The sequence below is a fragment of the Perca fluviatilis genome, chromosome 7 (assembly GCF_010015445.1).
Source record: "Perca fluviatilis chromosome 7, GENO_Pfluv_1.0, whole genome shotgun sequence".
NCBI lineage: Eukaryota > Metazoa > Chordata > Actinopteri > Perciformes > Percidae > Perca > Perca fluviatilis.
Window position 1 is genome coordinate 28,835,718 of NC_053118.1, and position 26,865 is coordinate 28,862,582.

The 26,865-nt window shown below is 39.0% G+C and overlaps 1 protein-coding gene, 1 long non-coding RNA gene and 2 other non-coding genes across 9 annotated transcripts in view; 3 read left to right on the forward strand and 1 right to left on the reverse strand.

The window, feature by feature from the left end:
* Positions 1–1,823: 1,823 nt before the first annotated feature.
* On the forward strand, positions 1,824–5,777 carry LOC120562350. Its single transcript, XR_005639754.1, has 3 exons — positions 1,824–2,455; positions 3,177–3,445; positions 5,201–5,777. It is a non-coding gene; the product is annotated as an uncharacterized LOC120562350 (long non-coding RNA).
* A 2,713-nt stretch (positions 5,778–8,490) lies between these two features.
* The window catches only part of LOC120562581, a 37,346-nt gene continuing 18,971 nt past the window's right edge, over positions 8,491–26,865 (reverse strand). For all 6 annotated transcript variants that reach the window (XM_039806362.1, XM_039806368.1, XM_039806365.1 and 3 more), the window contains 15 exons: positions 26,632–26,675; positions 25,839–26,127; positions 20,153–20,181; positions 18,602–18,887; positions 17,925–17,968; positions 17,757–17,833; positions 17,003–17,172; positions 16,815–16,858; positions 16,647–16,723; positions 15,439–15,653; positions 15,071–15,321; positions 14,831–14,959; positions 14,208–14,343; positions 14,036–14,068; positions 8,491–9,591 (listed from right to left, as the gene is read on the reverse strand). In XM_039806362.1, the coding sequence (XP_039662296.1) occupies positions 9,326–9,591; positions 14,036–14,068; positions 14,208–14,343; positions 14,831–14,959; positions 15,071–15,321; positions 15,439–15,653; positions 16,647–16,723; positions 16,815–16,858; positions 17,003–17,172; positions 17,757–17,833; positions 17,925–17,968; positions 18,602–18,887; positions 20,153–20,181; positions 25,839–26,127; positions 26,632–26,675 (2,090 nt within the window). In that variant the 3' untranslated portion in view covers positions 8,491–9,325. The remainder of the gene's footprint in view (positions 9,592–14,035; positions 14,069–14,207; positions 14,344–14,830; positions 14,960–15,070; positions 15,322–15,438; positions 15,654–16,646; positions 16,724–16,814; positions 16,859–17,002; positions 17,173–17,756; positions 17,834–17,924; positions 17,969–18,601; positions 18,888–20,152; positions 20,182–25,838; positions 26,128–26,631; positions 26,676–26,865) is intronic.
* On the forward strand, positions 10,678–10,749 carry trnag-ucc. The gene has a single exon. It is a non-coding gene; the product is annotated as a tRNA-Gly (tRNA).
* On the forward strand, positions 10,995–11,066 carry trnaa-ugc. The gene has a single exon. It is a non-coding gene; the product is annotated as a tRNA-Ala (tRNA).

Here is a 26,865-nt window from a genome sequence, read left to right on the forward strand (position 1 = left end):
ATTTTTAGAACAGGCCTGGGGGCTACTCATGTGGTCCTTGGGGGCTATCTGGTGCCCGTGGGCACCCTGTTGGTGACCCCTGCTCTAGAGGGAGCTGTCTGATAAATTATGTCGGTTGGCAGGGCTGGACTGGCCATCTGGCATACCGGGCATTTTCCCGGTGGGCCGACGGACTTTTGGGCCGAACCGCCGATATAAATAGGCCTTTTTTTTATTTTTTGGCCGAGCCGGCCCATAAAGAACTCACTGCGGCCCATTGGTTAATTTTCTTTATTGGCACTGGCCTGACCCAATCAAATCCAGGAACCCCCTTCCCCATTCCGGGCCGCAAATTTACGAATCCCACTATGGCCACGCCTCCCGGCCCTGAGACACGAAGCTGTAATATTATGCTGGAAGTTTAGCATTCACGTTAAAATGGACAAACGACCACCAAAGTGCAAGGGAGGTGCAGAGAAATTACAGGAGAAAAAGATTAAGAATCTACAGGCGGATTCCTAAAAAATGTCGGACATGTTTGGGGCTGTAGTAGCTTCTTCAGCATTACCTGAAATAGAGGGAGGAGGAGGAGGAGGAGGAGGAGAGATGGCTGGCTATACAGAGAAGCAGAAACAACATGATCATGAAGAAGCCGAGTGACCATGACAGGGCCATGGGAGCGAGTGAGGAGAAGAAGGAAGAGAGGCTGTGTGTGTGTGTGTGTGTGTGTGTGTGTGTGTGTGTGTGTGTGTGTGTGTGTGTGTGTGTGTGTGTGTGTGTGTGTGTGTTGGCTAGCTGAAAAGTCTGTGGGATCTATAAAATCAGTGTTGATACAAGCATCAGTGTTCCTTGAATAGCTTAATTAGCTTCTCTTGCATTGGTGCTCTTTTCCAGGGCATATACTGTACTACTTTCAGCTTTATTGTAGCTTTTGGGAAGGGCTATAGTTATGGTTGTAGTATTTAGCAGACACTTATGTCCAAAGTGACAAAATATGAATCTTACAATAGTTAAAAATTGTTAAAAATTAACAGTAAACTGTTTTTAAAGTTGCTAAGCCAATATTAAGCAAAATAGTAATAATATCAATAATGACAATACAATATCAATAATAAAAACTAATAAAAATACCATAAATATACAAATCATAACTCTAATGAATGAGTGCACAGATAATGAAGCAGAATTACTAAAGAAAGCAGAGAGAGACCAAGGGGGTAAGCTTCTCTTCACAACCTGTAGATCCTATGGCACCATTTTGATGCTACCTAGCTCTCACCCGCCGTTAGCATTCCATTGACTGCCATTCATTTTGAAGTCATTTTGACAGCGAATAACTTTACATCTGAAGCGTTTAAAGACTTTATTTGTCCATTGTTTATTTCTAAAGAAACACAACAATGTAAAAGGCTCCATTATCTTGTATCTCACGTCATGGCTCCGTAACAGACGTTTTTGTAAAAATAGGCTAACAATTGTGTCATAACCACGCGTTTGCCGTATAGTACACAGATAGTACAGGAGAAGCTTGCAGGCAGTTTTGACTTACATTAGCTGTTTCAGTTTAATTACTAATGTTAACTAGCATTTTAGTTAGCAATAATTAGCCTGTGCCTATGTTATCTCCTTACATATACCTACGCTCTCTGTCTCTGCAAGATTTGGAATGATTGAGATTTCTCTTGGCACAGCTACCAGAAGACTTCCAACTTTCAGACAGGTTGTTCACGTCACATCTACGTCGGCAAGCTCAGTTGGAGGCTGCGCAGTAACACTCAGCTATCACCGGAAAAGTGCTTCTAATATCCTTCACTGGTCTCCGTCCAGAGCAACGGGATCTGTTGGTCCATTTTATACTGTCTATGGTTTCAGCATATGATAGAAAGTTTTATAAGTCTTACCTACTGCACCTTTAATCCGTATTACCTGAACATTTGAAACTGTAGCCTGGTGGTTTCATTTTTACCATTTAATGTAAATTTTATGCTATACTATACTATACTATGTCTTAGTTCACCTTAGAAGCAGACACCAATGCTCTGAGTGACTCAAAACCAGGACGGGCAAGTCACGGACAAATCAATCAAAGCAAGAGCTTCTGAGAGACAGTCAGGATCTATAGTAGCAGCTTCTTTGCCGTGTCAACGGCAATAAAGAAGAGACGTATCACTCTGTTGGAGTTGCTGAAACTACAGAACCACTATAGAAATCTTCAAAACCCTCACAAAAGATCTATTGGCTGGGTCTCAAACACAGACTGGAAATAGTACACAAACCTGACAAGTTTAATTTGGGCCTTTTATCAAGTTATTCATGGAATTAGCGGCAGCTAATATGACCTGTTATAAAACCCAAGAGTCTGATACAAAATGTTTACAGTCAGGTGTAGCGATCAATCACTTACGCAACACTTTCTATTTCCTTTGTCCTCAGAGAAACCCTCTCTGGATGGCCGCCTAGCTGCACTGATGAGAAGGTGAGTAATATCACATCAGTCTGAACACAGCTTTCATTCAATAAGAAGCAGGTTGAAAATCCAGTATTTTAAATGATGATTCAAACCAAACTCATGACTTTAAGTGGACGGTTCTTGCACAACAGATGCATTGAAGTAATCTCTTCAGCTATAGTAAAGATCAGAGATGTATAATAGTAACGAAGTAGAACTACTTCACTACCGTACTTAAATTATTAAAATTTATATTTATCAAAATTTAAATTTTTATACAGCCTTATTAAAAGGCTGTATCTGTACTCTACTGGAGTATTATTTTTTTCTCCTACTTCCATTTTTACTTCAGTACATATTTTCGATGAGTTTAATACTTTTACGCTGATACATTTTTTATGTGCTGCATCGTTACTCGTTAGGCTAAACATCTGAAATTATATAAACAATATGATATTCAAACTTTTGACTGCTTTCTTTAATAACTACATAACACAATACTTGTACTTTTACTTTCACTACTTGAGTAGTACATTTTTAAATAAACTACTTGCAATACTTAAGTACACATTTTTTTTAATACTTTAGTACTTCCACTTAAGTGTGGTGCTTAAAGAGCACTTCAACTTCTACTCAAGTCACTTTTTTGATAGAGCACTTGTACTTTTACTCAAGTCTGGGTCTCTAGTACTTTATACATGTCTGGTAAAGATCACATCCCTTTGTTTTATTGCTTTGTATTCATCAGGCAGCCACAGTCACAACGGATAGAGACAAGATTTTGATTATGCTGCGAGTTCAAAGCATTCATATGGAAACCGGAGAACAGTGACATCGGGGAGGACCGTGAACGCATCCCAAGCAGCAAACTGGAGAACAGTGACATGTTTGACCTGGTGAATCAGATGTGGAAGACCTACATCCAGCAGTCTGTGGAGGTGACCATGAAGGTTTTAAAGCAAATAGACAGGAATGATCTGGTGCAGATATTGTCAGTCACCAGCTCATGATCCAAAGGTAAGTTGTGGAACAAACAAACTGTTAACCCTTGTGTTGTCTTCCCGTCGACCATGAACATGTTGTCCATCCAGGTCAAAAGGGAATTCAAATTTTGTGTGCTTTTTCCAGCGTTTGAATAAAACACCCAAAGTTCAATAAAAGTAATCATTAATTTTAAATGCAAAGATTGTCCATGTTATTTTTGGCCATTTTGGTTCAAAGAAAGCCATATTTCTGATATGAAAACTTGCAAAAACGGGTCAAATTTGATCCGAGGACAACACAAGCGTTAAAAACATAGTAGTGGCATATTTAGTGGCACCATTTATACCATAAATACTTAAATTATAAATCAGAAACTTTTTATGCACTGTATCTCTTCATCAAAAATACAGTTTGACAGTCAGTCATGTAGCTTTTGAATTTCTTTATTTTAAACACTGTACATTATTGTATTATGTTTTCATTTTATGCTTTGTGCACTGGTAGAAACTATAAAATAGGCATTTTATAAATGATCAAATTGATAACATTTATTAGTGCATTCACTGTGATGAAAATTCATGTTGGTCATTAAAGGCAGAATGAGTAAGATCTGTCTGTTGCGGTTTGTAAATGCAACATTCAAACTTGTCCCCTCCTCCCCGGCTCAACGACACCAGAAGAGCACACGCCCTGACCCCATCCTGCTCTGCTCGCCAGCTCTCAGACGGACTACGTTTACATGCACACAATATTCCGTGTTTTGCCCTTATTTAGAAAAAGACAATATTCCTACTAACTACTAGACTTCCAAGTCTTTCATTATGTTTAAAGTAGGTGTGTTTCACCTTCTTTTCTTCTGGTATGTACCTCTCTGCAAACTGTTGGCTAATTGGTTTGTGTAGCAACGCACAGAGCTGACCGTAAGCCGTAAACAGGCAAGAAGCCGTAAACTGGCTGTAAACTGTTGCAAACTACAGTAAAAAAAACAATTGGGATGCACATAACGAATGCGCTGTACACATCTCCAATATCCCAACGGAATATGCTGTTTGCATGACCCGTATCAAATTGGTAATAATCCAAATATGAATAAAAGTGTAATTTTAGTGTGCATGTAAACATGCTCATTCACTCTCGTTTTGGGAACAAGCTTTGTCCACTTGCGTTTTTTTCAGCGCTGTGTCCGCCATCTTCGTAGGTTCCTCTTGGATGCATGCTAATAATCTGGCGCTACATTTTTATAGAGTCCAGCCCTCACACCCTGCATGCTGTTATTGGCTGGGCGCTACACACCCAGGGCCCAAAGGCTGACGCCCAGAAACGTCCCGAACACCGCAAAAGAAAAGAGCAAATATACAGGCAGAGGGCTACTGGCTTGATTTTCATGAAACTTGGTGAAAGAGTGTAGCATTTGCCAAGGAAGAGCACATCATTTTTATTAATTATGTTTTATTTTGGTTAACAAAATAATTACAAGATGGGGCATTTGTGCTACATTCATGTGGTGTCAGAATAATCAGATGAATGAGTTTCTGACTGTGACATTAACGCTGCGAGATAGGGCATGCCTTTGCCGAGGTCTGCACTCTGAGTGAACTTCTAGTTAGCAAATGTCATGATGCTAAACTGAGATGGTTACCATGGCAACGCTCTCTTAGCATTATCATGCCAACATAAAGCCTCACAGAGTCACTAGCATGACTGTAGACTTCACTCTTTATGCAATGAAGTGTTTGACTTAAAAGCAACTGATTTTGATCAGATTTTTGAAATATTCTCTCTCCTCAGAGAAACTCTGTGGATGAACAGCTGTCTGCACGGATCCAGAGTGAGCAGAGGCGCATCTGTGTCTGACTCTACACACAGCTTTTATTCAATGCATGCATGGTTGAAAATCAACTTGAGCTGAATATTGCAAGTTTTTAAAACAACTTTTAAAATGATTGTAACTATTTTAAAGCATGAAAACAGATCATGAGTTCTTTTAGCTTCCCTTATAGCAACAGATCAGGTGGCTCATTCCAGGGTTTTTTAGCAGCACAGTGTTTACAGTTTACAGAATGTAAAGGGATACAGGGAATCATCTTGTTTAAATGTAAGCACATATCAGTATTTCAGCTACACTACAGAAATGGAACAAAAGAAATCTACCCCAATGGTTCTCAAAACATCTGATGTAGTGTACGCATTAACTCTGAGGTTATTGGGGTAAAAAAAATGCAAATACTTGCCTCACATGTTTGAGATTCAAAGAGATACATCCTTGATTATTTTTGTGGATAAATTACATAGTATATGGATATGCCTTTATGTACATTTTTATTTTTCCATTTAAAATCATTGATGTTTTTTTATAGTTTTTTTACTGTATTTTCTTTTATAGTTAAACTGTATAGTTTTTTTAAACCATTTGATATCTTAAATAAAGCACTTTGTGACGGGGCGCATGGCTGCCGTCACGGTAGCGATACGCTACCTATTTTAATTCTCTGAGTTTAGACTTTGCAGAAGACTGAGTGAAGAGGTTGCCTGAATATGTTTGTTTGACGAGTCTATATGTTCGGTTTGTATATTGGTTGTATATCATCTGTCATTCATCAAATTCCCCATATTAATCCCGTAGTTTTGTGTACATTAGATAACATCTAATACTGCGGTGATTTGCTATAGGCCTAGTTATATTCATCTATACATCATTGTTTATTGTTTAAAACCGTAGAGATTGCCACAAACATCACCCGTTATAAGAACCATCACAACACTTAAGTCTTTGGTAATTGATGTTAGTTTATTGAGTGTAAAAGTATACAGAGGGTCAAATTATGTGGGCTTACCAGCATGTGCTCTTTGTTATAGGGTAAAGTTTGCTGCTATCCTTCTGTGTAAATTGGTCTGTGACTTCCGGGGTAACAGGAAGTTGACCTGTATTTTATGTAGCCTATTATATTTTACAGCCAACAAGATGTCTTGTGGCTGTGGTTAATTGTAATGACCATTGTATACATTATATGCTGTATCATTCAGTCTAGATCTTATCTGTATTTTGGCTGTATTAAGCCTTATTGGTGTACTCACCTGAAATACCCCTGTATTGTGTATGTTGGTATGTTCCATGATCAATCATTATTCTTGATAAACTGCATGCTATAAATATTAAATATAAATAAATGAATATATATATATATATATATATATATATATATATATATATATATATATATATATATATATATATATATATATATATATAAATGAATATATATATGTATATATATATATACACACAATAAGTGGCGGCAGATCGCTCGAAAATAGCGTTTGCCTCCGACGGGCCACCTTTGGTATAACGGCGGCGGAACGGCGGTTGGCCCGCGGGCCGGCCTCGGAACGAAGGCGGTAGGAAGGCGGCAGCCGCTTTTAAAAAGCGGTGCGCCGGCGGTGCGCCGGCAAACGTGTTTGCGATTACGCCATTCTGACGCTAATACTGCCTCTGGAGCACCGCCGGTGGTCCGCCGACTCATTGCTATCTGGGAATTTGAGGGGCCGGCGTCAGGCTATATAGAGTGGCCATAGTATTTGCTCGGGAGACAGGGCGTGAGTGTACACAGGGGAAGTAGGACATAAGTCTGTTGGATGTCCTCAGCGTGAATGACTTGAATTAAGGTCAATTACTGAACGGTCGTATATTTAACTTAGGCTACTTGTGTTGACTCTCAAGTCAGTTTTTATTTTATGTTCTTGAAAGTGCTTTTTGTTACTTTCCTTAAGTTTATACATTTTTATGTTAGCATTTTTGCCTATCTGGCCTTAATTGGGTCAACCATAATATAAGCCTATTATTTTCAACTCCATCTTTTGACTCATCCTGAGTGTCCATATCTGCTCACGACTATTCACCGCGTCTACCCTCAACACACTTGGTCAGGATTAATTGTGTCCTCAATGCTGAGAAATACAGGCAGATACTTATCCATCATGCAATACCATCAGGGAGGCGTATGATTGGCCCCAAATTTATTCTGCAGCAGGACAACGACCCCAAACATACAGCCAAGGTAATAAAGAACTATCTTCAGGGTAAAGAATAACAAGAAGTCCTGGAAGTGATGGCATGGCCCCCACAGAGCCCTGATCTCAGCATCATCCAGTCTGTCTGATATAACAGGAAGATACAGAAGGATTTGAGGAAGCCTACATCCACAGAAGATCTGTGGTTAGTTCTCCAAGATGTTTGGAACAATCTACCAGCCGAGTTCCTTCAAAAACTGTGTGCAAGTGTACCTAGAAGAATTGATGCTGTCTTGAAGGCAAAGGGTGGTATATTAAATATTGATTTGATTTAGATTTATCTTCTGTTCATTCACTGCATTTTGTTAATTGATGAAAATAAACTATTAACACTTCCATTTTTGAAAGTATTCTTAGTTTACAGCATTTTTTCATACCTGCCTAAAACTTTTGCACAGTACTGGCTGGAATGATAATTTAATTAGTGGGCTTATGACTTCCATGTCCTCATGCAATGCTTAATTTTAGAAACAAATTTTTAAAGCCCTAATTGTTCTGGTATTATGTTGTTCTGCTGAAAAGCACAAGCCACTGCCAGCAGTAGCAGATACATTGACAGATACACTGACACTGAGTAAGCAGCCATGGATATGTAGGCTATAGCCCTCAGCATTGTTATGATTCCGAAAGGAATTGCATTGAAAATGATTGGCTAATCCTTAACTGTTATAAGAATTGTACATTTCTTCAAAAAATCTGAGCGGTCTAGTTTCCTATCATTCGAGTAGTTGACCAACAAGAATACTGTTATCGAACCATTTAGAACCAATGTTCTCCTAGGCAAAATATATATATATTGTGAAAAAAAGTTCACAATATATAGTGAAAAATATAAGGATCCATTTAAACAATAAAATCAAACAAACATAAAATCAATGTGCAGGTTTTTAGAAACCTGGAGGTAAAGACAAGCACCCATTTCTAAAACTATTACATTATTATTTATTACATTATACATTATATTTATATACATTATACCATATACTGGTAATGGTTTTAAGACACTCCATTCACTCCATATGTAAGAACTGCACATAGCAACAGAACATTTTCTCAGATTTATATAAATTTCAAAATACAAAACATTTTGGATGACCCTCTAACAGTAAAGCTATTCTTATTGTGCATAAAAAAGACAAGAAACAAGATAAAACCATCTTTTAACATAAATATGAGGTCAAACCTGCTTTACATGCTAAACTTATGGATAATCATTTATGATCAAGCACATTTAAACATTTTCATAAATTACATTAAAAACAGACTCCTTACATACACTCATTTGGTGTTTGCTTGATAAAAACATTACATGTATGATGGGAACTTTCATTCATTTGTTACATGATTGTTTGATAAACATTTGCCAAATCTGGTTTAAAACATGACATGATATCTCATCTCATGAAAAATGAGCCTCACTGATCAGGGCAGGAAAGGCACCACACGCCATACCAGTTTCAACTCATTTAAGTGTAAAATAAAAGACAAGAGCTCTGATTATACATATAGCATTAACATTAACCTATTGTTATTTAACAAAGGGGAAATATTAATGTTAATGTCTGCTTGCTATTGCTATACAATTACAGTGATTGTATAAAAAAACTGGTAACACTTTACTTAAAGGATGGTGATGAACGTGTCATTATAAAAAAAGTCATAAACCTTTATGACATCTCACTTATTTTAGTAAGTGTCATTCGGTTTTTGTCATGACAAGTTATGGTTATGGTTAGGGTTCATGTGTCATGTCACTCTTATGTAGATACCTTCAAGTGTTACCAAAAAACATTCCTGTTCAGGTAGACGGTATGTTTGGTCTAAAAATGTATTTCATTATAATAATCACTTTATTTCCTTGAGCTCATCAACTAGATACTGCTCCTTTATCTCAAGGATGTTGTAGAATTTATCTTTGCACCTAATTCCACCAGCTTTCAGGGGACCGGAGTAGAGCTCCCTCATCTTCTCCTGACAGGTAGGCAGAACCCTGATTTTATCATACGTCTCTTGTTGGATGACATCTTTGTAGAGGAGCTCATCCAAAATAGCTGCAATGTTGCTCACTCTCTCGATCAGCTTGGTTCTATGTTTATCTACAAAGTGTTGACCTGAGGGCAGAGGAGATGACAAAAAAATTATTTTAAAAATGACAAACACCTGTCGAGCTTATTGAGTTGGGCAGTCGAACATTCAATCTTTTATTGGTTTGATTTAGTTTAAATCTCACGTTATTGAGGTGTACTTCGGGGCGGTGCTCTCGGGGGACAGTTAGGCTTTATAACATTTATTACTGCTAATGTATCTTACCCCATTAAAAAATAGTTTTTCCTGTTTCCATTGTAGTGGAGCGGCTAAGTGATATAATCGTTCAGTTTATGATACAAGCGTGAAAACTGGCATGAGCAGTCTCCATGGGTCACTTGACAAAAACATTGTCCGAGCCACTTGAAATTTCAAGATGGCGGCCTTTTTTTTCAAGATTACCACCACCTAAATGGAGCAGTTAAGCGATATAATTGTTTAGTTAGTGACATAAGCATGCAAATTGGTATGAGCAGTCTCTAAGGGTTGCTTGACAAGAAAACACTCTCAGCCACTTGAAATTTCTATTTTCAAGATGGCCGACCCCTGGATCCTCAAAAGATAAATTTTCCGATAGAAATGTATTGTTTTTTTTTCATTAAGGACGATTTGGTGTCATTTTATTTTATATGTTTTAGATTATTCTAAAGAACAACTTTTCAAAATCATCAAAATACAGTTGTGTTGATTTGTTGATTATAGATAGATTAGACAAGAGTGAATATCTGCACTACCAGGGCACACTGGTGATATATCACTGCTGTTAAACTCAGAGTGGGGTTCAATGTCAGCTAATTGTAAAGTTAGTATCCAAAATGCTGTCTAATCTACCCCAAAACAGTTAGATAGCCGCACCTGAATTGAAAGGTTGTACCAGCGCGGGAGAGCCGAGCCAAGGCTAATGGGGTTTTAGTTAACCGGATGCCCTAGGATGGCTGATTTAACCAACCAGTAATATAATATAATACTGAATAATGTCAGATTCTGAATCTCAAAGGCAAGCAGAGTTTTTGATGCACCTCCCCCTTCCTCTCCTCCACTCCTCCTTTCCCCCCCCCCAATCCCTTCGTCATGTCATGTTGAGCCTGCAGTGGAATGTGTTTATTTGTACTGCGATGGTGGTATAGTGGTGAGCATAGCTGCCTTCCAAGCAGTTGACCCGGGTTCGATTCCCGGCCATTGCAAACATTTTCTTTTCAAAGAATTTGTGGTACAAGTACATTTCTGTCTTTGTAGGTATAAAGCTTTGCCAGGCAATCGTTACACCTCAAGTTTTGTCACTCTAATGACTCCCTTGACTTGTGCTGAATTTATGACCAAGTAATGAGTAAGTTGAGTGATACTGTTACTAGTAGTAGTGATACGGTTACTGGTAGCATGTTCTTGTACGTGTTGTTTGATGTCTGCTGTCTTCAGATTTTGTCAGCCAGGGGATGTAGCTCAGTGGTAGAGCGCGTGCTTTGCATGTATGAGGCCCCGGGTTCAATCCCCGGCATCTCCAGCTTAACTTATGTTGCTAACTGTGAAGCTGTGAGCAGCTAAGCAGTTAGATAGCCGCACCTGAATTGACAGGTTGTGCCAGCGCGGGAGAGCCGAGCCAAGGTTAATGGGGTTTTAGTTAACCGGATGGTGTACAGATCGCATGGGATATAAATGGCATTGGATGAACGATCGGACTAAGTGTAGGGTTAAGGCATGAACTTAGTTGTATCCCATACATCAAAGTGCTTGGTAAAAGGACAAACCCTCGGTCTCTGCCTATACATTTGCTGCAGACATGGCAGAAGCCATCATAACAGTTGAGAAAACTAACTGGGACAGATGTTTCATTTGTCAGCAGGACACCAAGGAAAAACTCATTCATCCGAGTTTATTCAACAGAGAGCACGATCATACTGGTTATGATACCATTGCAAGAAATGTTCCATTATTTCATAAGATTAATGCTCTGCCTATCTTACTTAATCCAACCCGACTAGATGAAGATGATGGCATAGAAAACACATTGACAAGAAACAGAGCAAAATATCATTCAAGCTGTAAACTTATGTTCAATAACACAAAGCTGGAAAGGGCCCAAAAGAGAGCATCTACTGCTGCGAAAGACACTGAAGATACCAAAGATATCCATGTCAAGAGGCCAAGAGGATCCCAGCCCTCGAAAGCTTTGTGCTTTATATGTGAAGATGAGAGTGCAATGTCCCCCTTACGAGAAGCAATGACGATGAAACTTAATGAAAGAGTCAATGAATGTGCCAGGAATCTAAGCGACATGAAGCTCCTTGCAAAGCTTATTGTTGGTGATGTTGTTGCACAGGAATTTAAATACCACCCTGCCTGTCTCGTTGGACTGTACAACAGAGAGCAAGACCATCTCAATGCCATCGAGCAAGAGCAGAGCCTCAAAAGCTCAGCTTTTGACTGGTATCCCTCTATTTGTTCAGAACTTGTCATCTACATCACGGACATGAAGACCACAAGTGACGGCACGGATCCAGTTATATTTAAGCTTGCAGATCTAGCCTCTCTCTACAAGCAACGACTGCAGCAACTTGGTGTCGAATCACCAGATGTTACCTCTCAGTATTAATTTGACATGTTTAATAACTCCCTTGTGACTGTTACCTTGTCGTGGTAAGGGAGCTTGTGTACCTCAATGAACCCTGAGAGCTATGCCGGTGGGAGGCAACTCCTGACAGGCTTTACCAAACTGGACAGGTCATGGGTGAGGAGTCAGACAAAACACAGTCAAACTACCTCTCTTGACAGAGTCTTTTGAGGAACCCAATACATTTCTATGAGAAAATGTATCATTTAAAGATCCACATGGCGGGCGGCAGCCGCCATCTTGAAAATTTATGTTGCTGTGGGCGGTTTCTTGTCAAATGACCTTTTGAGACAGCACATGGCAATTTTCATGCTTGTATCACCAACTAAATGATTTCTTAAGCCTAATTGCTCAACTAAGGTGGTGGCCATCTTGAAAAATGGTCGCCATCTTGAAATTTCAAGTAGCTGTGGGTGGCTTATTGTCTAGTGGCCATCAGAGACTGCTCATACCAATGTTCATGCTTGTATCACCAAATAAGCCACTATATCACTTAACTGCTCCACTAAGGTGTCGGCCATCTTGAAAAATGGCCGCCATCTTGAAATTTCAAGTGGCTCGGACAATTTTCTTGTCAAGTGACCCATGGAGACTAGAGTCCGGATTGGGCCGGATTTTTCTGGGCCCGCGTCCGACAGAGCCGTGTCCGAACACGGCCCGAGCCCGACAGGCATTAAGAAATTTATGTCCGAGCCCGACACAGTTAAAATCTCATTTTTTTCCCTCTCATACTAATGACACATGTAGGCTACGTTTGTTTGTGTGGAAAGCCCTTTTTTATTAAGCAACTGTAGGAAGGCATTCGGAAATGTCAACAGATGAGCGCATCAGCGCATACGGGGCAACAAGCGCACGTTAATAAGCTGTTAAAATGTTCAGTGTGTTAACCTTTCTTGATCGCTTCGTTTCCGACCGTGATCAGAAAACCAGGGGCGACTCGTTACCTCCAGGGCCCACGTTATAACATGAATAACCACTAACTCTGCTCCGGTTGCATCTACAACATGTCTGCTTCCTCTTTCTCTATCTCTTTTCTGCCCACTTACCACACACACACACAAACCCACACGCACTGAGCTCTCTTAAAGGAGCCACAGCACCATTTTACAACAAATTCCTTATCGCGCTGATGTGACCGAGCCCGACCCGACCCCGACCATAATTTCTAAATATCTGTCCGAACCCGGCCCGGCCCGTCAGGTACCGTCGGGACCCGTCGGCCTCAGGTCGGGTATCCATGCCTTAATGGAGACTGCTCATGCCAATTTTCACGCTTGTATCATAAACTGAACGATTCTGCCAAACATAAGCACTTAGCCGCTCCACTATGCTGTGAACGGCGCTGTTGTCGTTTGTATTGTCTCGCCCATTTTAAAATAAAAAATGTTGACAAGAAATTAGTACATGATCCGTCGACGTGGTTTCGTTACAGTCAGGTAATAAGTGTGTAAGTATAAGGAGTGGAAGTAACAAAACTGAATTGATAAAAATGGAGAAGATAAAAAAAAAACATGTGACTTTAAAAATAGAGTGATAAAATAGAGTTTTTGATTGACATTTTGGGCAGAAGTAACAAAAATGGCTTGCTGTAAACGATAAATGTCAGCTGGGTGTAGTGAATGATGAACGGTAAACAGCAACACAGCCCAGTTGATTATCAAAGCAACACTGCTATAAATCAATAAAATAGATAAATGATCAATTAAGTCTGTTACTTCCACCCTTAAGTCCACTTTTCTTAAATGATAAATAGCAATTTTGTGTTGTGAATGGTGAATAATGAATGTAAGATGAGGAAAACGATTAAACACTGAAATCAAAAGAGCAATTCTTCTAAAAACGAATCATTTCAAATGTCTTACCTTGTACAGGACCAGTGCTGCTTTGGTACTCATCTGAAAACAAAAATGCAGAGGTAAAGAAAATATGTACATGTAGCTATTTACTACCTTTATCTAACAGTGGACATCTGCTTCACTGATGATGCATATCCAATAAATGTAAAGCTACATCGGCAGTGAAGATAAAACTGACCTTTTTGAATTACACAGGTCCATACTGGTTGAAGATCATTTTCTTGTGTAAGCTTGAGCACAATATCTGTGTCTGGATTTTTCATGAACAATTCAAAGAAATTTGGGTCTGAGCTTTCATATATGAGCATTAAGTCCTGTAAAAGAACAAATAAAAAGTGAAACAAGTGAGTGCACTATATATATATATACACATTTTTTTATAGGTTTTCAAATGAGGTTTAGAGAATTGGCATAGCATTTTCACTTACATCAAAGACATCTAGTAACAGGGACAAAAAGATGAATATATCTGCTGTATATTGCCAGATATTGGTAAAATGTTAGGCTCAAATGTAGGATTATATGGAGTCACGCGTGGTCGTAATTGCAGATATATTTAAATTTATTTTTTATTGCCTGTAACTTTGAAGCCCTCTGAAAATGTTTTAGGAAATGTTGATGTCTTTAGACTGTTTCAGAGGGACTTTTGCATGGGACTTACTGCACAGCGTGTTACTTAAAGTAAAAAAAAAAGTGAAGCTGGATCATTTTGTCACATTTTCTCGTTTAAAATATAAAAAAACTAGAGCAATTGTTAATCGATTGTGATAGATTTTGATTTTGAAGCAGTTCAAAACATACATCACGATACAGTTCTCCACTGTCCAGATCTGCTGTAAGGATGAACCGATCATTCATTTTCAGGGGCTTCTTTGGATGTTGCTTTAGGATTCTTTGGTATCCACAGGATACTTCAGTCTTGTCCAATTCCTGTAGAAAAAAACAATATTGTTGTCTGTGTTGTGTATTTATCGAGTTATTTGTGGTGCCATTCTGTATCTGATCATGATTGCTTTGGGTGACAGTAAGACGTGAAATAACCTGTTGCACAGCGGGATCAGGTGGGATCAGGTAAACATGGAGTGTGAGGAATGGTATGTTGGTCTTGTATATTAACACTTTACAGTGTATTCCCACTGAAAAGCCGACTTTAACCAAGACCATTTTTAGAGAGAAAACGGGTTCAGACAGCTTGACATGGGACGATGTGACCTCAGACACTTTTTCCACAGAATCTCCACAGTCATCTATGTGCAGGACTGCAAACTTGTCTAATATTTCAGGGTTGCCATCTGCAAAAAAAGACAGGCACACACAATTAGTGAGGAGAAAAGGATTGCATCAGTTTTTGTATACATGCTATTATATATTTAAGTTATTATTTTATTATTTTCTTCATGGCCACTTACCTACGCAGATCCAGTGCGGCAGGTACACTTCATCTAACTTCCCAGCAATGACTGTGATGTCCATAAGGGGACCTGCAGGCATGTATTGTAGGCTTTCCATCCTCTCCATATGTCTTTCCAAAGAGCAAAACTGGTACTTAAAGCTGACCTTCTCCTTACAGACCCAGCGCAAGGCAGAGACACTGCATTCAAAGTTTCCTGCTTCAGACTGTAGGCTAAAATGTAAATGGAAAAAGTGAGTTCATGTATATGAACTTAAAGGAACACAGCAAAGTAAAAGTAAACTTGGGCCCCGATCAGACAGTGTGTTTTTGGGGCACCTGGGTAGCTCACCTGTTGGGTACACCCCATGTACAGAGGCTCAGTCCTTGCTGCAGTGGCTGCAGGTTCAATTCCGACCTGCGGCCCATAGCTGCATGTCATTCCCCCTCTCTCTCTCTCTCTCTCTCCTTTAATGTCTAAGCTTTCCTATCAAATAAAGGCCTAAAATGCCAAGAAAAAGTATCTTAAAAAAAAAAAAAAAGACAGAGTGTTTTAGCAGCCTGGGGTGGCATTTTGGATTTGTTTTTAATGGGAGTGTAGCGTTTTGCTCGCTGCTATTGCATTGCGGAGAACCACCATGGCCTTGAGTTGAAAAAAACGTTATCTCAGAGCCGAAAAGAACCTGAGGTCATTTAAAGCAACACTAGAGAACATTTCCCGCTTTGGTCCCCCTACAAGTTGGAAGCGGAATTGTCCATTACCGCTGTTGTTATGTCTCATTCGAACTACAGTTCCACTACCCGATCTGGCAAACTTGCATGATGTAATGTAATGGACAATTCCGCTTCCAACCTGTAGGGGGACAGAAGCGTGAAAAGTTCTCTAGTGATGCTTTAAGTTCACAGCAAAATAACAGTTGGCTGAATACAGGGGCCTGTTTCAGAAAGCAGGTTAAGTGAAAACTCTGAGTTTGTTAACCCTGAGATGAGGGAAACTCTGGATTTTCTGTTTCAGAAAGAGAGGTAACTTAACCTCAGAGTCAGTTACTATGGCCTTGACCTTGGAGAGCCTTGATATTATTTGGTGCCAAAAGTAAAATGAACACTATTTTTATTATATTGCATTACAAGATCTTCTACCTTCTGTGAAAAAAATCCCCAATACCAAGGGTTAGTGTTTCCTGTAGTTCGCTTGCTGTCACACAGTATTTAGGATGCTATTTTTACCTGTAATTTGGAGCTTCATCTGCATCTGTAAGGGTAACTTCCGGTTCAAGTTTAGTCCAGTCACTGGAGACCTGCTGCTGAGGACAATCATTATGCAAATGAGTGGAGATGTTTTGTCTTTTTGCAAAATCACATAAACTGAACAAATATATGAATGTAAGGGATTACCATAGTGCTTCCACATCCCTCAAGCTCGCCTCTTGTTGAAGGCCCTTGTGAAGAAACATATGAACTTATTTTAAAATGTTATTTTTCATATAAAGATTCATATTGTAACGTTCCATATGTTTAGATGCTTCAGCACTAATATTAGCATATAAAGTTTTGATATTAGAATAATGCTGGGGTTTTCACACCTTTAGATCCTAAGCTGATGTCCGACAACCTCTGCACCAGATCTCTCCTGTGTATCTCCAGTAAAACCTCCCTGGTCACCTCCACAGACTGCTGGCCGTAGATCTCCACCATCAGCTCAGGAGTGTAGCGTTTTGCTCGCTGCTTTTGCATTGCGGAGAACCACCATGGCCTTGAGTTGAAAAAAACGTTATCTCAGAGCCGAAAAGAACCTGAGGTCATTTAAAGCAACACTAGAGAACATTTCCCGCTTTGGTCCCCCTACAAATTGGAAGCGGAATTGTCCATTACCGCTGTTGTTATGTCTCATTCGAACTACAGTTCCACTACCCGATCTGGCAAACTTGCATGATGTAATGTAATGGACAATTCCGCTTCCAACCTGTAGGGGGACAGAAGCGTGAAAAGTTCTCTAGTGTTGCTTTAAGTTCACAGCAAAATAACAGTTGGCTGAATACAGGGGCCTGTTTCAGAAAGCAGGTTAAGTGAAAACTCTGAGTTTGTTAACCCTGAGATGAGGAAAACTCTGGATTTTCTGTTTCAGAAAGAGAGGTAACTTAACCTCAGAGTCAGTTACTATGGCCTTGACCTTGGAGAGCCTTGATATTATTTGGTGCCAAAAGTAAAATGAACACTATTTTTATTATATTGCATTACAAGATCTTCTATCTTCTGTGAAAAAAATCCCCAATACCAAGGGTTAGTGTTTCCTGTAGTTCGCTTGCTGTCACACAGTATTTAGGATGCTATTTTTACCTGTAAGTTGGAGCTTCATCTGCATCTGTAAGGGTAACTTCCGGTTCAAGTTTAGTCCAGTCACTGGAGACCTGCTGCTGAGGACAATCATTATGCAAATGAGTGGAGATGTTTTGTCTTTTTGCAACATCACATAAACTGAACAAATATATGAATGTAAGGGATTACCATAGTGCTTCCACATCCCTCAAGCTCGCCTCTTGTTGAAGGCCCTTGTGAAGAAACATATGAACTTATTTTAAAATGTTATTTTTCATATAAAGATTCATATTGTAACGTTCCATATGTTTAGATGCTTCAGCACTAATATGTGCTACATAGCGCTTCTCTAATATGAGATCAATATGTTGTGCAGGACAAACTATTGCGTGAAGTCTACTCTGTAAATTCTACTAAAGAACAGACTAGCCACATTTTGTTTGAATTTGTTTTGTTATGCATTATTACTGTATATAGATTACAGTAGCCAACATCATCACACATGTAAAGAAAGTAATGTCCGTTGATGTTGTAATGTTACTGAAACAGGTTCCAACTGGAAGGCAAAATCTAAAAACATAATGACAAAGAGAGAGACTAGAGCCAAATGAGGAGGAGCCGCCGAGTTGACGTCAACTAGGCGGCTTATTGAGATTTGCCCGTTTTCAGAGGCAGTTTCAAATTGTGAAATTTGCAGAGGAAAGAGGTGTCAATGGGATTTAGAGGTTCTATGTATGTCTTAGTTACCCACTATAGTTGTCATTATTCAACTATGACAAGGTATAATCAGGTTTACATTCTATCACCCCTTTAATATGCTTAGCATATAAAGTTTTGATATTAGAATAATGCTGGGGTTTTCACACCTTTAGATCCTAAGCTGATGTCCGACAACCTCTGCACCAGATCTCTCCTGTGTATCTCCAGTAAAACCTCCCTGGTCACCTCCACAGACTGCTGGCCGTAGATCTCCACCATCAGCTCCACCATTTCATCTCTGTCTGCTGTTTCCATTCTCTGTCCTGAGATTCTTGGGAGGCCTTTCTTCTTTCTGGTGTACTGCAGGACATGCTTGAATTGCTCGAGTTCCCCGTAACTTAAATCTTCCAGCATTTCCAAAAGCTTGACCTCAACTGATGTCATAGTTACTTTCTGATGGATTCAAAGTAATCAGAGAGCATTAATCTAATATCTCCACTGTAGTTATGAAACATACATTTATTTGCATCAATGTAAACATTTAAGTCATGTGAGTTTGTTATAGCTGATATTATCCAAATTAGGCACATTTGGTATGATAGGAGCATGTCATGAATTTATGAAATACTTCTACTACTGATTGGTTGAGCGAATCCCCATACACACACACACACAATAGAGACACAACAGAATCTCATTTTCCAGACACTGCAATGTTTCATTACCAAATTCACTTCTGAGACTTTTTTATGCGAGAAATCAACTACATAAAGCTGAAATATGGGCCGTTTTACGAAAATTTATGGCTAATTGCAGAAAAGGCAAACTCACCCAGGGTGAGTTTGCGCGGGTATTGAGCACCGCAGGCTGCCGGCCTGACAGAGCTCAATCGAGCTCACAGCAGGCCGGGGTCTGTGAAGGAGGACAGGCAGAGCGGCGATGTAGCAACCCAGGCAGCACTGGACAAAATTTGCAATTAGCCATCCATTTTCATAAAAAAAGGCCCATATTTGAGCTTTACATAGTTGATTTCTCGCATAAAAAAGTTTCAGTAGTGAATTTTGTAATGGAATAGCAGAGATCTAGATATTCAACTATGACAAGGTAAAATCGGTTTTGCATTCTATCACCCCTTTAATTGACTGTTTCTAATTCTTTCTGACTCTGTGCCACCAAAATCAGCAATCAGCCTGGTTTGGGGGTGTTGCTTTAGTCGGTTTCCTGTATTATTTTGTAACGTCACTCTCCTTATGTGTCATGTCTTGTTTTACATCCTGTCTTTGCATTTTCATGCCCGTTTACCTCCACACCTGTGTTCATGCATCATTCCCACATTCCCATCACCCGAGTTTCTCCGCCCATCTCTCCAGCTCGACTTTATCCCCTCGTTAGAGTAGTTTGTATTTGTGCTTGTAAGTCAGGACTTTTAGTTCAGTCTTTGTTGGATCCTTGGTTTTGTTATGCTGAGACCATGTTTGCCTTGCCTGACCTAAACCTGTAGTAAAGAGATGTCTTCAAATTCCTGTTGTCTGCAGTCTCCTGCTCGACTCAACAGTGACAGAGCCACCTGATCACATGTTCTCATTGCTTCTACAGCAAATGTGATGCTTCTGAAACCTTTTCCACCTCTTTACTGTCAACATAAGGATCATTTTGAATCTGTAACAATTCAATGAAAGCTGTGTAGTGTAAAGTGTGTCTGATGTAACATTACTCACTTTGTGGAGCGGTTTAGACTGATGTGTCTCTGAGGAGAAGGACAACAGAAAATCATTTTTTACTGATTTAAAATAGACTATAAACAGCTTTAGTCAGATTTAGTGGCCTTTGAATAAAACATAAAGGATTAATTACAAAATAACATGAAAGTGTGCTTGAGTGTGACAAAAATCAATCAGGGGATAGGAATCTTAATACATATAAACTCTTCTACAAACTGCATAATATTTTGCTCCTCCTAAATAAGGTTCAGTTAGTTTTAAATAAAATACAAAGAATCCACTGCTGCAAATGACACTAAAATCTACTCAGTAGTGACATCATGAAAATCAAAGTCAATTATTTCTGCAGTTAAAGTAATGAATGTGGTGTTCTTGCATCGCTACATGCTGTGATGGCAAATTTTATTTTAACCATTTTGATTAATGATGTTAACCATTTGTTTAAAGATTGTTTTAAACTTCCACAATATCCTGTTTCTTCAATTAGACTCTTAAAGCACAAGAGGGGAACAGCTGCAGCCATGACCTGATTAGCCTAGTAGAAGTTATATTGCTTTAACTAGCCTGAAGCTTCCTCACGTTGATATCTTTGTTCTTGAGATAAATGTGAAGAAGGCCGATGACTGTTTATGACAAGTGAGAACTTTGTCTGTTCCTGTCTCCCAAGGAAACCAAGTGTTTTGGCTAAAGTCAGAACAGTAGCAAGGGGGGTTGTAAACTAACTTTAATTGTTTATGATATGTGACCAAATATGGAGTTATATTCCTATCTTTAATCAAGAGCGCATTCTTTCAATTTGAGAGCATTTCTCACTGATATTACGTTCAGATTTTGTAATAATTTCCCTCAAAACCTTGCTCTCACACTCAAATAGTCACTGCTCGCGCTTGGATTTGCTCTGCTTGTGCTCAAAGTTTGTGCTCGCGCTTGGATTTTCTCTGCTTGTGCTCAAAGTTTGTGCTCGCGCGCTTGGATTTGCTCTGCTTGCACTCAAACTTTCTGCTTGGACTCAGATATGTTGTTGTTTGGACAGATTTCCTGCTCTCAGCTTTGAACCTTCTCCTCGCACTCAGGCTGATTCTGCTCACTTGCAAAGTTTCTGCTCCGGATTTTCTCCTGCGCGCTTGGATTTTTTGTGTGTTATAACCCTATCAAAAGTCAACAACCAATAGAATGCCAGCTGTAGTGTTGACCAATGAAATGATCCCAACCCCGTTGAGGGTGCGTTCACTTTACTTTAGAACGTCTGTTGAGGGCGGCTGCTCTGTAACCTGACTGTAACCAAGTTTATATATCCCCGCGCCGTTTATAGATTTATTATAAGTATATGTCAACAATGTGCACAGAATGGTCGACGTACTTTCACCTGCACCCGTCAGGAAACGGGAGAAAGCTTTGAAGTGGGACGTATGAAGTTATGTCCACAACTACGAGGGTGAGTAACATAACTTAAGCACCTAGCTAGCTAGCTAGCATATGGCCTAGCTTGATGTCCAGAAACAAATAGAGGTGGTTTAATGTACCTAAACAATGATCAATGATTACCAAATTTCTCTCTCATATTGCTCCTCATAACCACTGAAAACTGTCAAAAATCTAACCCAAAGTCCAATTATTATGGACGTTATGTGACTGATAACTGATTGATATCTGATTGATCATTGTTTAGGTACATTAAGTTACCACGTTAAGCTTTTTCCCGTTAAGCGTTAGAATGTCCCGGCTGCTGTTGAGGGAAACTGTAGTCTATAACTTCCTAGCGACTGATCGTCCATTTTGCCCCCTTTACATAATAAATATGGCTATGAAATGGAACATGAAATACATAAATGAGGCAATACATATATAGGCATTAGTCATTATAGTTCAATAGCCTAAATACATATGTTTTACTTATATTTATTTCAGGGACTTTTATTTATTCCGGTCTATTTATATGCACGTTATATTCAAAGGAAGTTTAGTTATCTCACAGGCTCAGACTAAAAGCAGCAGCAAGCCTGCCTGACATCAGTGCATAGCATATCACTGCAAAGTAAATAAAATATGAAAAAAATAAACGGTAGCGGGGCGATTCCCAGGTCAGGGAGAGCTGGTAACGCAGCTCTGCAGACGGACCAGAGTCAGTCAGCACCGGGGAAGCGAACCGTGGGGACCAAGCTCACAGGGCTGGTAGCTAACTGCTAGCTAGCTGCAGCAGCTAATATTAGAATATTAGACCCAGCACCGGAGGTCTGATCCCCAGGATTTAAAACGAAAATCAAATAACCATTTGTTTTTTAATACCTGTTTATGAAATGAAAATCAAATGAACGAAAAGTACACGGACCCAGTCTGTTAAGTATAATTTCACCACTAATAAAACAGATCTAGAGATGATATGCTTTATTTGCAACTTAAATGTAATTTTTTTAATTAATACAAAGCAAACTGAGCAGAAAGAACAAGTATTTTGTTGGTTTGTTTCTCTTCTTCCAGGTGTGACTGAAGTACCCGTTGAGCTGCATCACAGCTGCACTATGTGCATGGACCTGTGCCAGTCAGCACATCACTCACCTGTGTGCAGAGGACAGGCAGCAGTAGAACAAACCAAGAAGGTTGGCAAGTCTGATAATAATGCAATTGTAAAAATAATAATAATATAATAGTAAAATCATGTTACATACACTTATGTTTCTTGCTTAAATTCACAGGGTGCACAACCAGGCCTGGGAGAGAAAATTACTGATGTCCACAAAACCAAATCAGAGAAGGTAAGGTAAGATAGTAATGATGTTAAAGCAAGCTATGTACACCTAATATATTACGTGTTGATGTCTATGAATCTGTCTTTAATAGGAGCATACTATACAAAGACAACAGTGGAGAGTTCCTGGATCGGTCTGTCCTCAAAGTGCCAGAGATCTACAAGGACTTCACCCTTTTCTGCACCATCAGCGTATAATCAAAGTGATAAAAGAGAGAACAAATTATTGTTTTCTCTGTTGACATAAATAGGTGCCTGTAATGTCTGTCCATATATTCAATCAATTCAATAAATGTTGATAAGTATCACTGCTATTTCTTAAATCATTGTAGTTTTTCAGAGCAATAAGATACAGATTATTAAAACCATGTTCACATTTGCAACAAATTAAAACCCTGATCAAGGCAAATTGTTTTTCATGTTCCATAACATTTTATAAAAAAAAACAGTACAATTAAATTTACCAGAGCTGACACTTGGTAAATAGCTTTAATTTACCTTGTCAAAACAATGAGTAATTCATAACAAATTGCACAATATTTGACACAAAACCTTAAAAGTGTATGGTTCATACTACGGTGAAGCAGTACAATGTGCCTATAGGATTTACTGTAGCAGGAACATTGATATTGGCAAACAGATGACCCAGGTTCAGGTGAGTTTGTGAGCAGGGTTATGAATAAAGATAAGATAGGCCTAGTGTTCACAAGAGGGATGATTCAGGTATGGCAACACAAATTAAGAATAATTCAATTAAATAGGAGGTATGTACAACTAGTAGAAGATAAATTAACTATACAAGAGCAATTAAGGTAAAGTTTTGAGGTGGCAAGCTAAAGTATAGTCAATAGCATGGAGTCAAGTCAACAGTGTACACCAGAATAATATATACTGTGATTAAGTAATGATACTTACTGTTGTCTGTACTAATATAAAACAAAAAAATAATACAGTGTTTGATGCAGTATGGAGAACAACCAAGTCCCATATGAACCCAGGAGACTTTAAGTGCAGCTGTTGATGATGTTCACTACAAACAAAACTTGCAGATGGTTGTAGTCTGTAGCCAGTCATACAGTAGGTAGATCTGGAGCAGATGGTTTTAGTCTGTAGCCAGCCATACAGTAGGTAGATCTGGAGCAGATGGTTGTAGTCTGTAGCCAGCCATACAGTAGGTAGATCTGGAGCAGATGGTTGTAGTCTGTAGCCAGCCATACAGTAGGTAGATCTGGAGTAGCAGGGTGAATTTTAGCTATCATGGGTTGGTGATATGACACACAGATCAACAGGGGTCAAACCCCTCAGCCCCACCTGGATGAAAAGAAAGTAAAACAAAATACTTGTTTTTTCAGTTCAGTTTGCTTTGTATTAATTAAACAAATAACTGCTATTTAAGGAGCAAATAAGAAACCATATCATTTCTAGATCTGTTTTTATTATAGTGATAAAATTGAACTTAACATTATGTTTTATACAGATTGCTATGAATCTATTTTCAAACTAATGTTATATGAAGGAATGAAGACTAAATTCTGATGAACAACACACAACAATGATGCAAAAACTGACACAAACAATCCAGTTTCTTGTGTTCTTTCAGTTATATTACAGTTTATGTTTTACTACTGGCTCTAACATGAAATTAGCCAAATCCCAGGAACATGGTTAACCAAACGAGGAAAAAATACAAAGTAGGGTCATAACATATACACACACTGTCCGTCATATGTCGTTCAATCTAGCTAGCTATACAATAAAGAACATATATTTGTTTCTGGACATCAAGCTAGGCTATATGCTAGCGCCATATGCTAGCTAGCTAGCTAGGTGCTTAAGTTATGTTACTCACCCTCGTAGTTGTGGACATAACTTCATACGTCCCACTTCAAAGCTTTCTCCCGTTTCCTGGCCGGTGCAGGTGAAAGTGCGTCGACCATTCTGTGCACATTGTTGACATATACTTATAATAAAGCTATAAACGGCGCGGGGATGTATAAACTTGGTTACAGTCAGGTTACAGTGCAGCCGCCCTCAACAGACGTTCTAAAGTAAAGTGACGCACCACCCTCAACGGGGTTGGGATCATTTCATTGGTCAACACTACAGCTGGCATTCTATTGGTTGTTGACTTTTGATAGGGTTATAACACACAAAAAATCCAAGCGCCCAGGAGAAATCCGAGCAGAAACTTTGCAAGTGAGCAGAATCAGCCTGAGTGCGCAAAGGTTCAAAGCTGAGAGCAGGAAATCTGTCCAAACAACAACATATCTGAGTCCAAGCAGAAAGTTTGAGTGCAAGCAGAGTAAATCCAAGCGCGAGCACAAACTTTGAGCACAAGCAGAGAAAATCCAAGCGCGAGCACAAACTTTGAGCACAAGCAGAGCAAATCCAAGCGCGAGCAGTGACTATTTGAGTGTGAGAGCAAGGTTTTGAGGGAAATTATTACAAAATCTGAACATAATATCAGTGAGAAATGCTCTCAAATTGAAAGAATGCGCTCTTGATTAAAGATAGGAATATAACTCCATAACCAAATGGTTAGCTCCGAGGATGAAAGAGGGAGGCTCTACGATGTTCCTTTCTTCTCTATATTCTCTATGTGTGATGTTGTGACTAGGAGTCAGAAATACATTTTCAGACGTGCTGATTGTACCTTTGAAACTGTGTTCCTCTATTTTGAAAAATATAATAAATGCTCAAAGATCAGACTTTGGTTTAATTCTCAAACAGTTTTTATTCGTTTTCATTTTTTTCATTGATATCACTAAACCCTGCTGCTTCACGAAAACACTTCCACCACAATGCCCCCTCATCTTTTCACATTTGTCATTGGAGATTAAATAAAGTTTGAACCCAGTTTCACTAAAAATTCTATTTATTAGACATTTATGAGAAACAGGATTGTGTAATGCGATAGTTTTTGTCATTTTCTCTTACCTTTGAGTCCTGAGCTGATGACTGACAGCCTCTGCACCAGATCTCTCCTGTTCATGTCCATGAAAACCTCCCTGGTCACCTCCACAGACTGCTGGCCACAGGTCTTTAACATCAGAGCCACAAGTGTGTCTGCACTGTCTTTCCGATCCAGTAGGCTCCATGAGATTAGTGGAAGGCTCTTCTGGAACAGCGTGAACCGCAGCAAAAACATGAACTTCTGGAGCTCCTCGATACTTAAATCCTTCAGTGTTTCCAAAAGAACCTGTTTCCCAGCTGCCATTGCTGCTGCCTGAAAAATTTGAAAGATATGAGTTGTTTTTCTTCTGCATGATGAAGACAACAGTACACTAATATCTGTTATATTTATTATGTTTTACCTCAGTATTGTATTTGTTTTCATTTCTTTAGCAAGATCATAGCAAACGATGACCCTTCACCTTTTTAGTGTTTGATCCCTGTAAACTGATTACTACCACCTGATCTAACATAACATATTCTTGTTTCTGTAACAGTGGCTCAAAGAAACTTTTTATTCTACTTGACATTCAGCATTTCATTTTCATAGACATTTTCTCATCTCAACTTCAGTAGTGGAGCAGTGGAGCAATAATTCTATCATAGCATCAGTGGTGGATAACATTATTACTAAAGAGCTCAAACTTAACACTGTGAGAATCATCCAATTTAAACCACGTGGTTGGTTTTTAATCATCATTTATAATGATCAACATGAGGATGGTTTTTCAACCTGCATCTATTGAATGAAAGTTGTAATGTGTAAAGTCAGACTCACTCTCTCTGACAGTTCAGGTCGATGTCCATCCACATAGTGTTTCTCTGAGGAGAAAAGACATTTAAAATGACTCAGAGGGTTATAATCTACTTTAACCAAGAGAGTATAATCGACTTTAATAAGGCTCAGCTGCTTTAAAAAGGAAATAAAATAAAAGAAATTCCCATCAAATCTTAAACGCATTCACAGTCTAAAGCATTTACAACACAAAAGCCTTGTAACAAATATTGAACT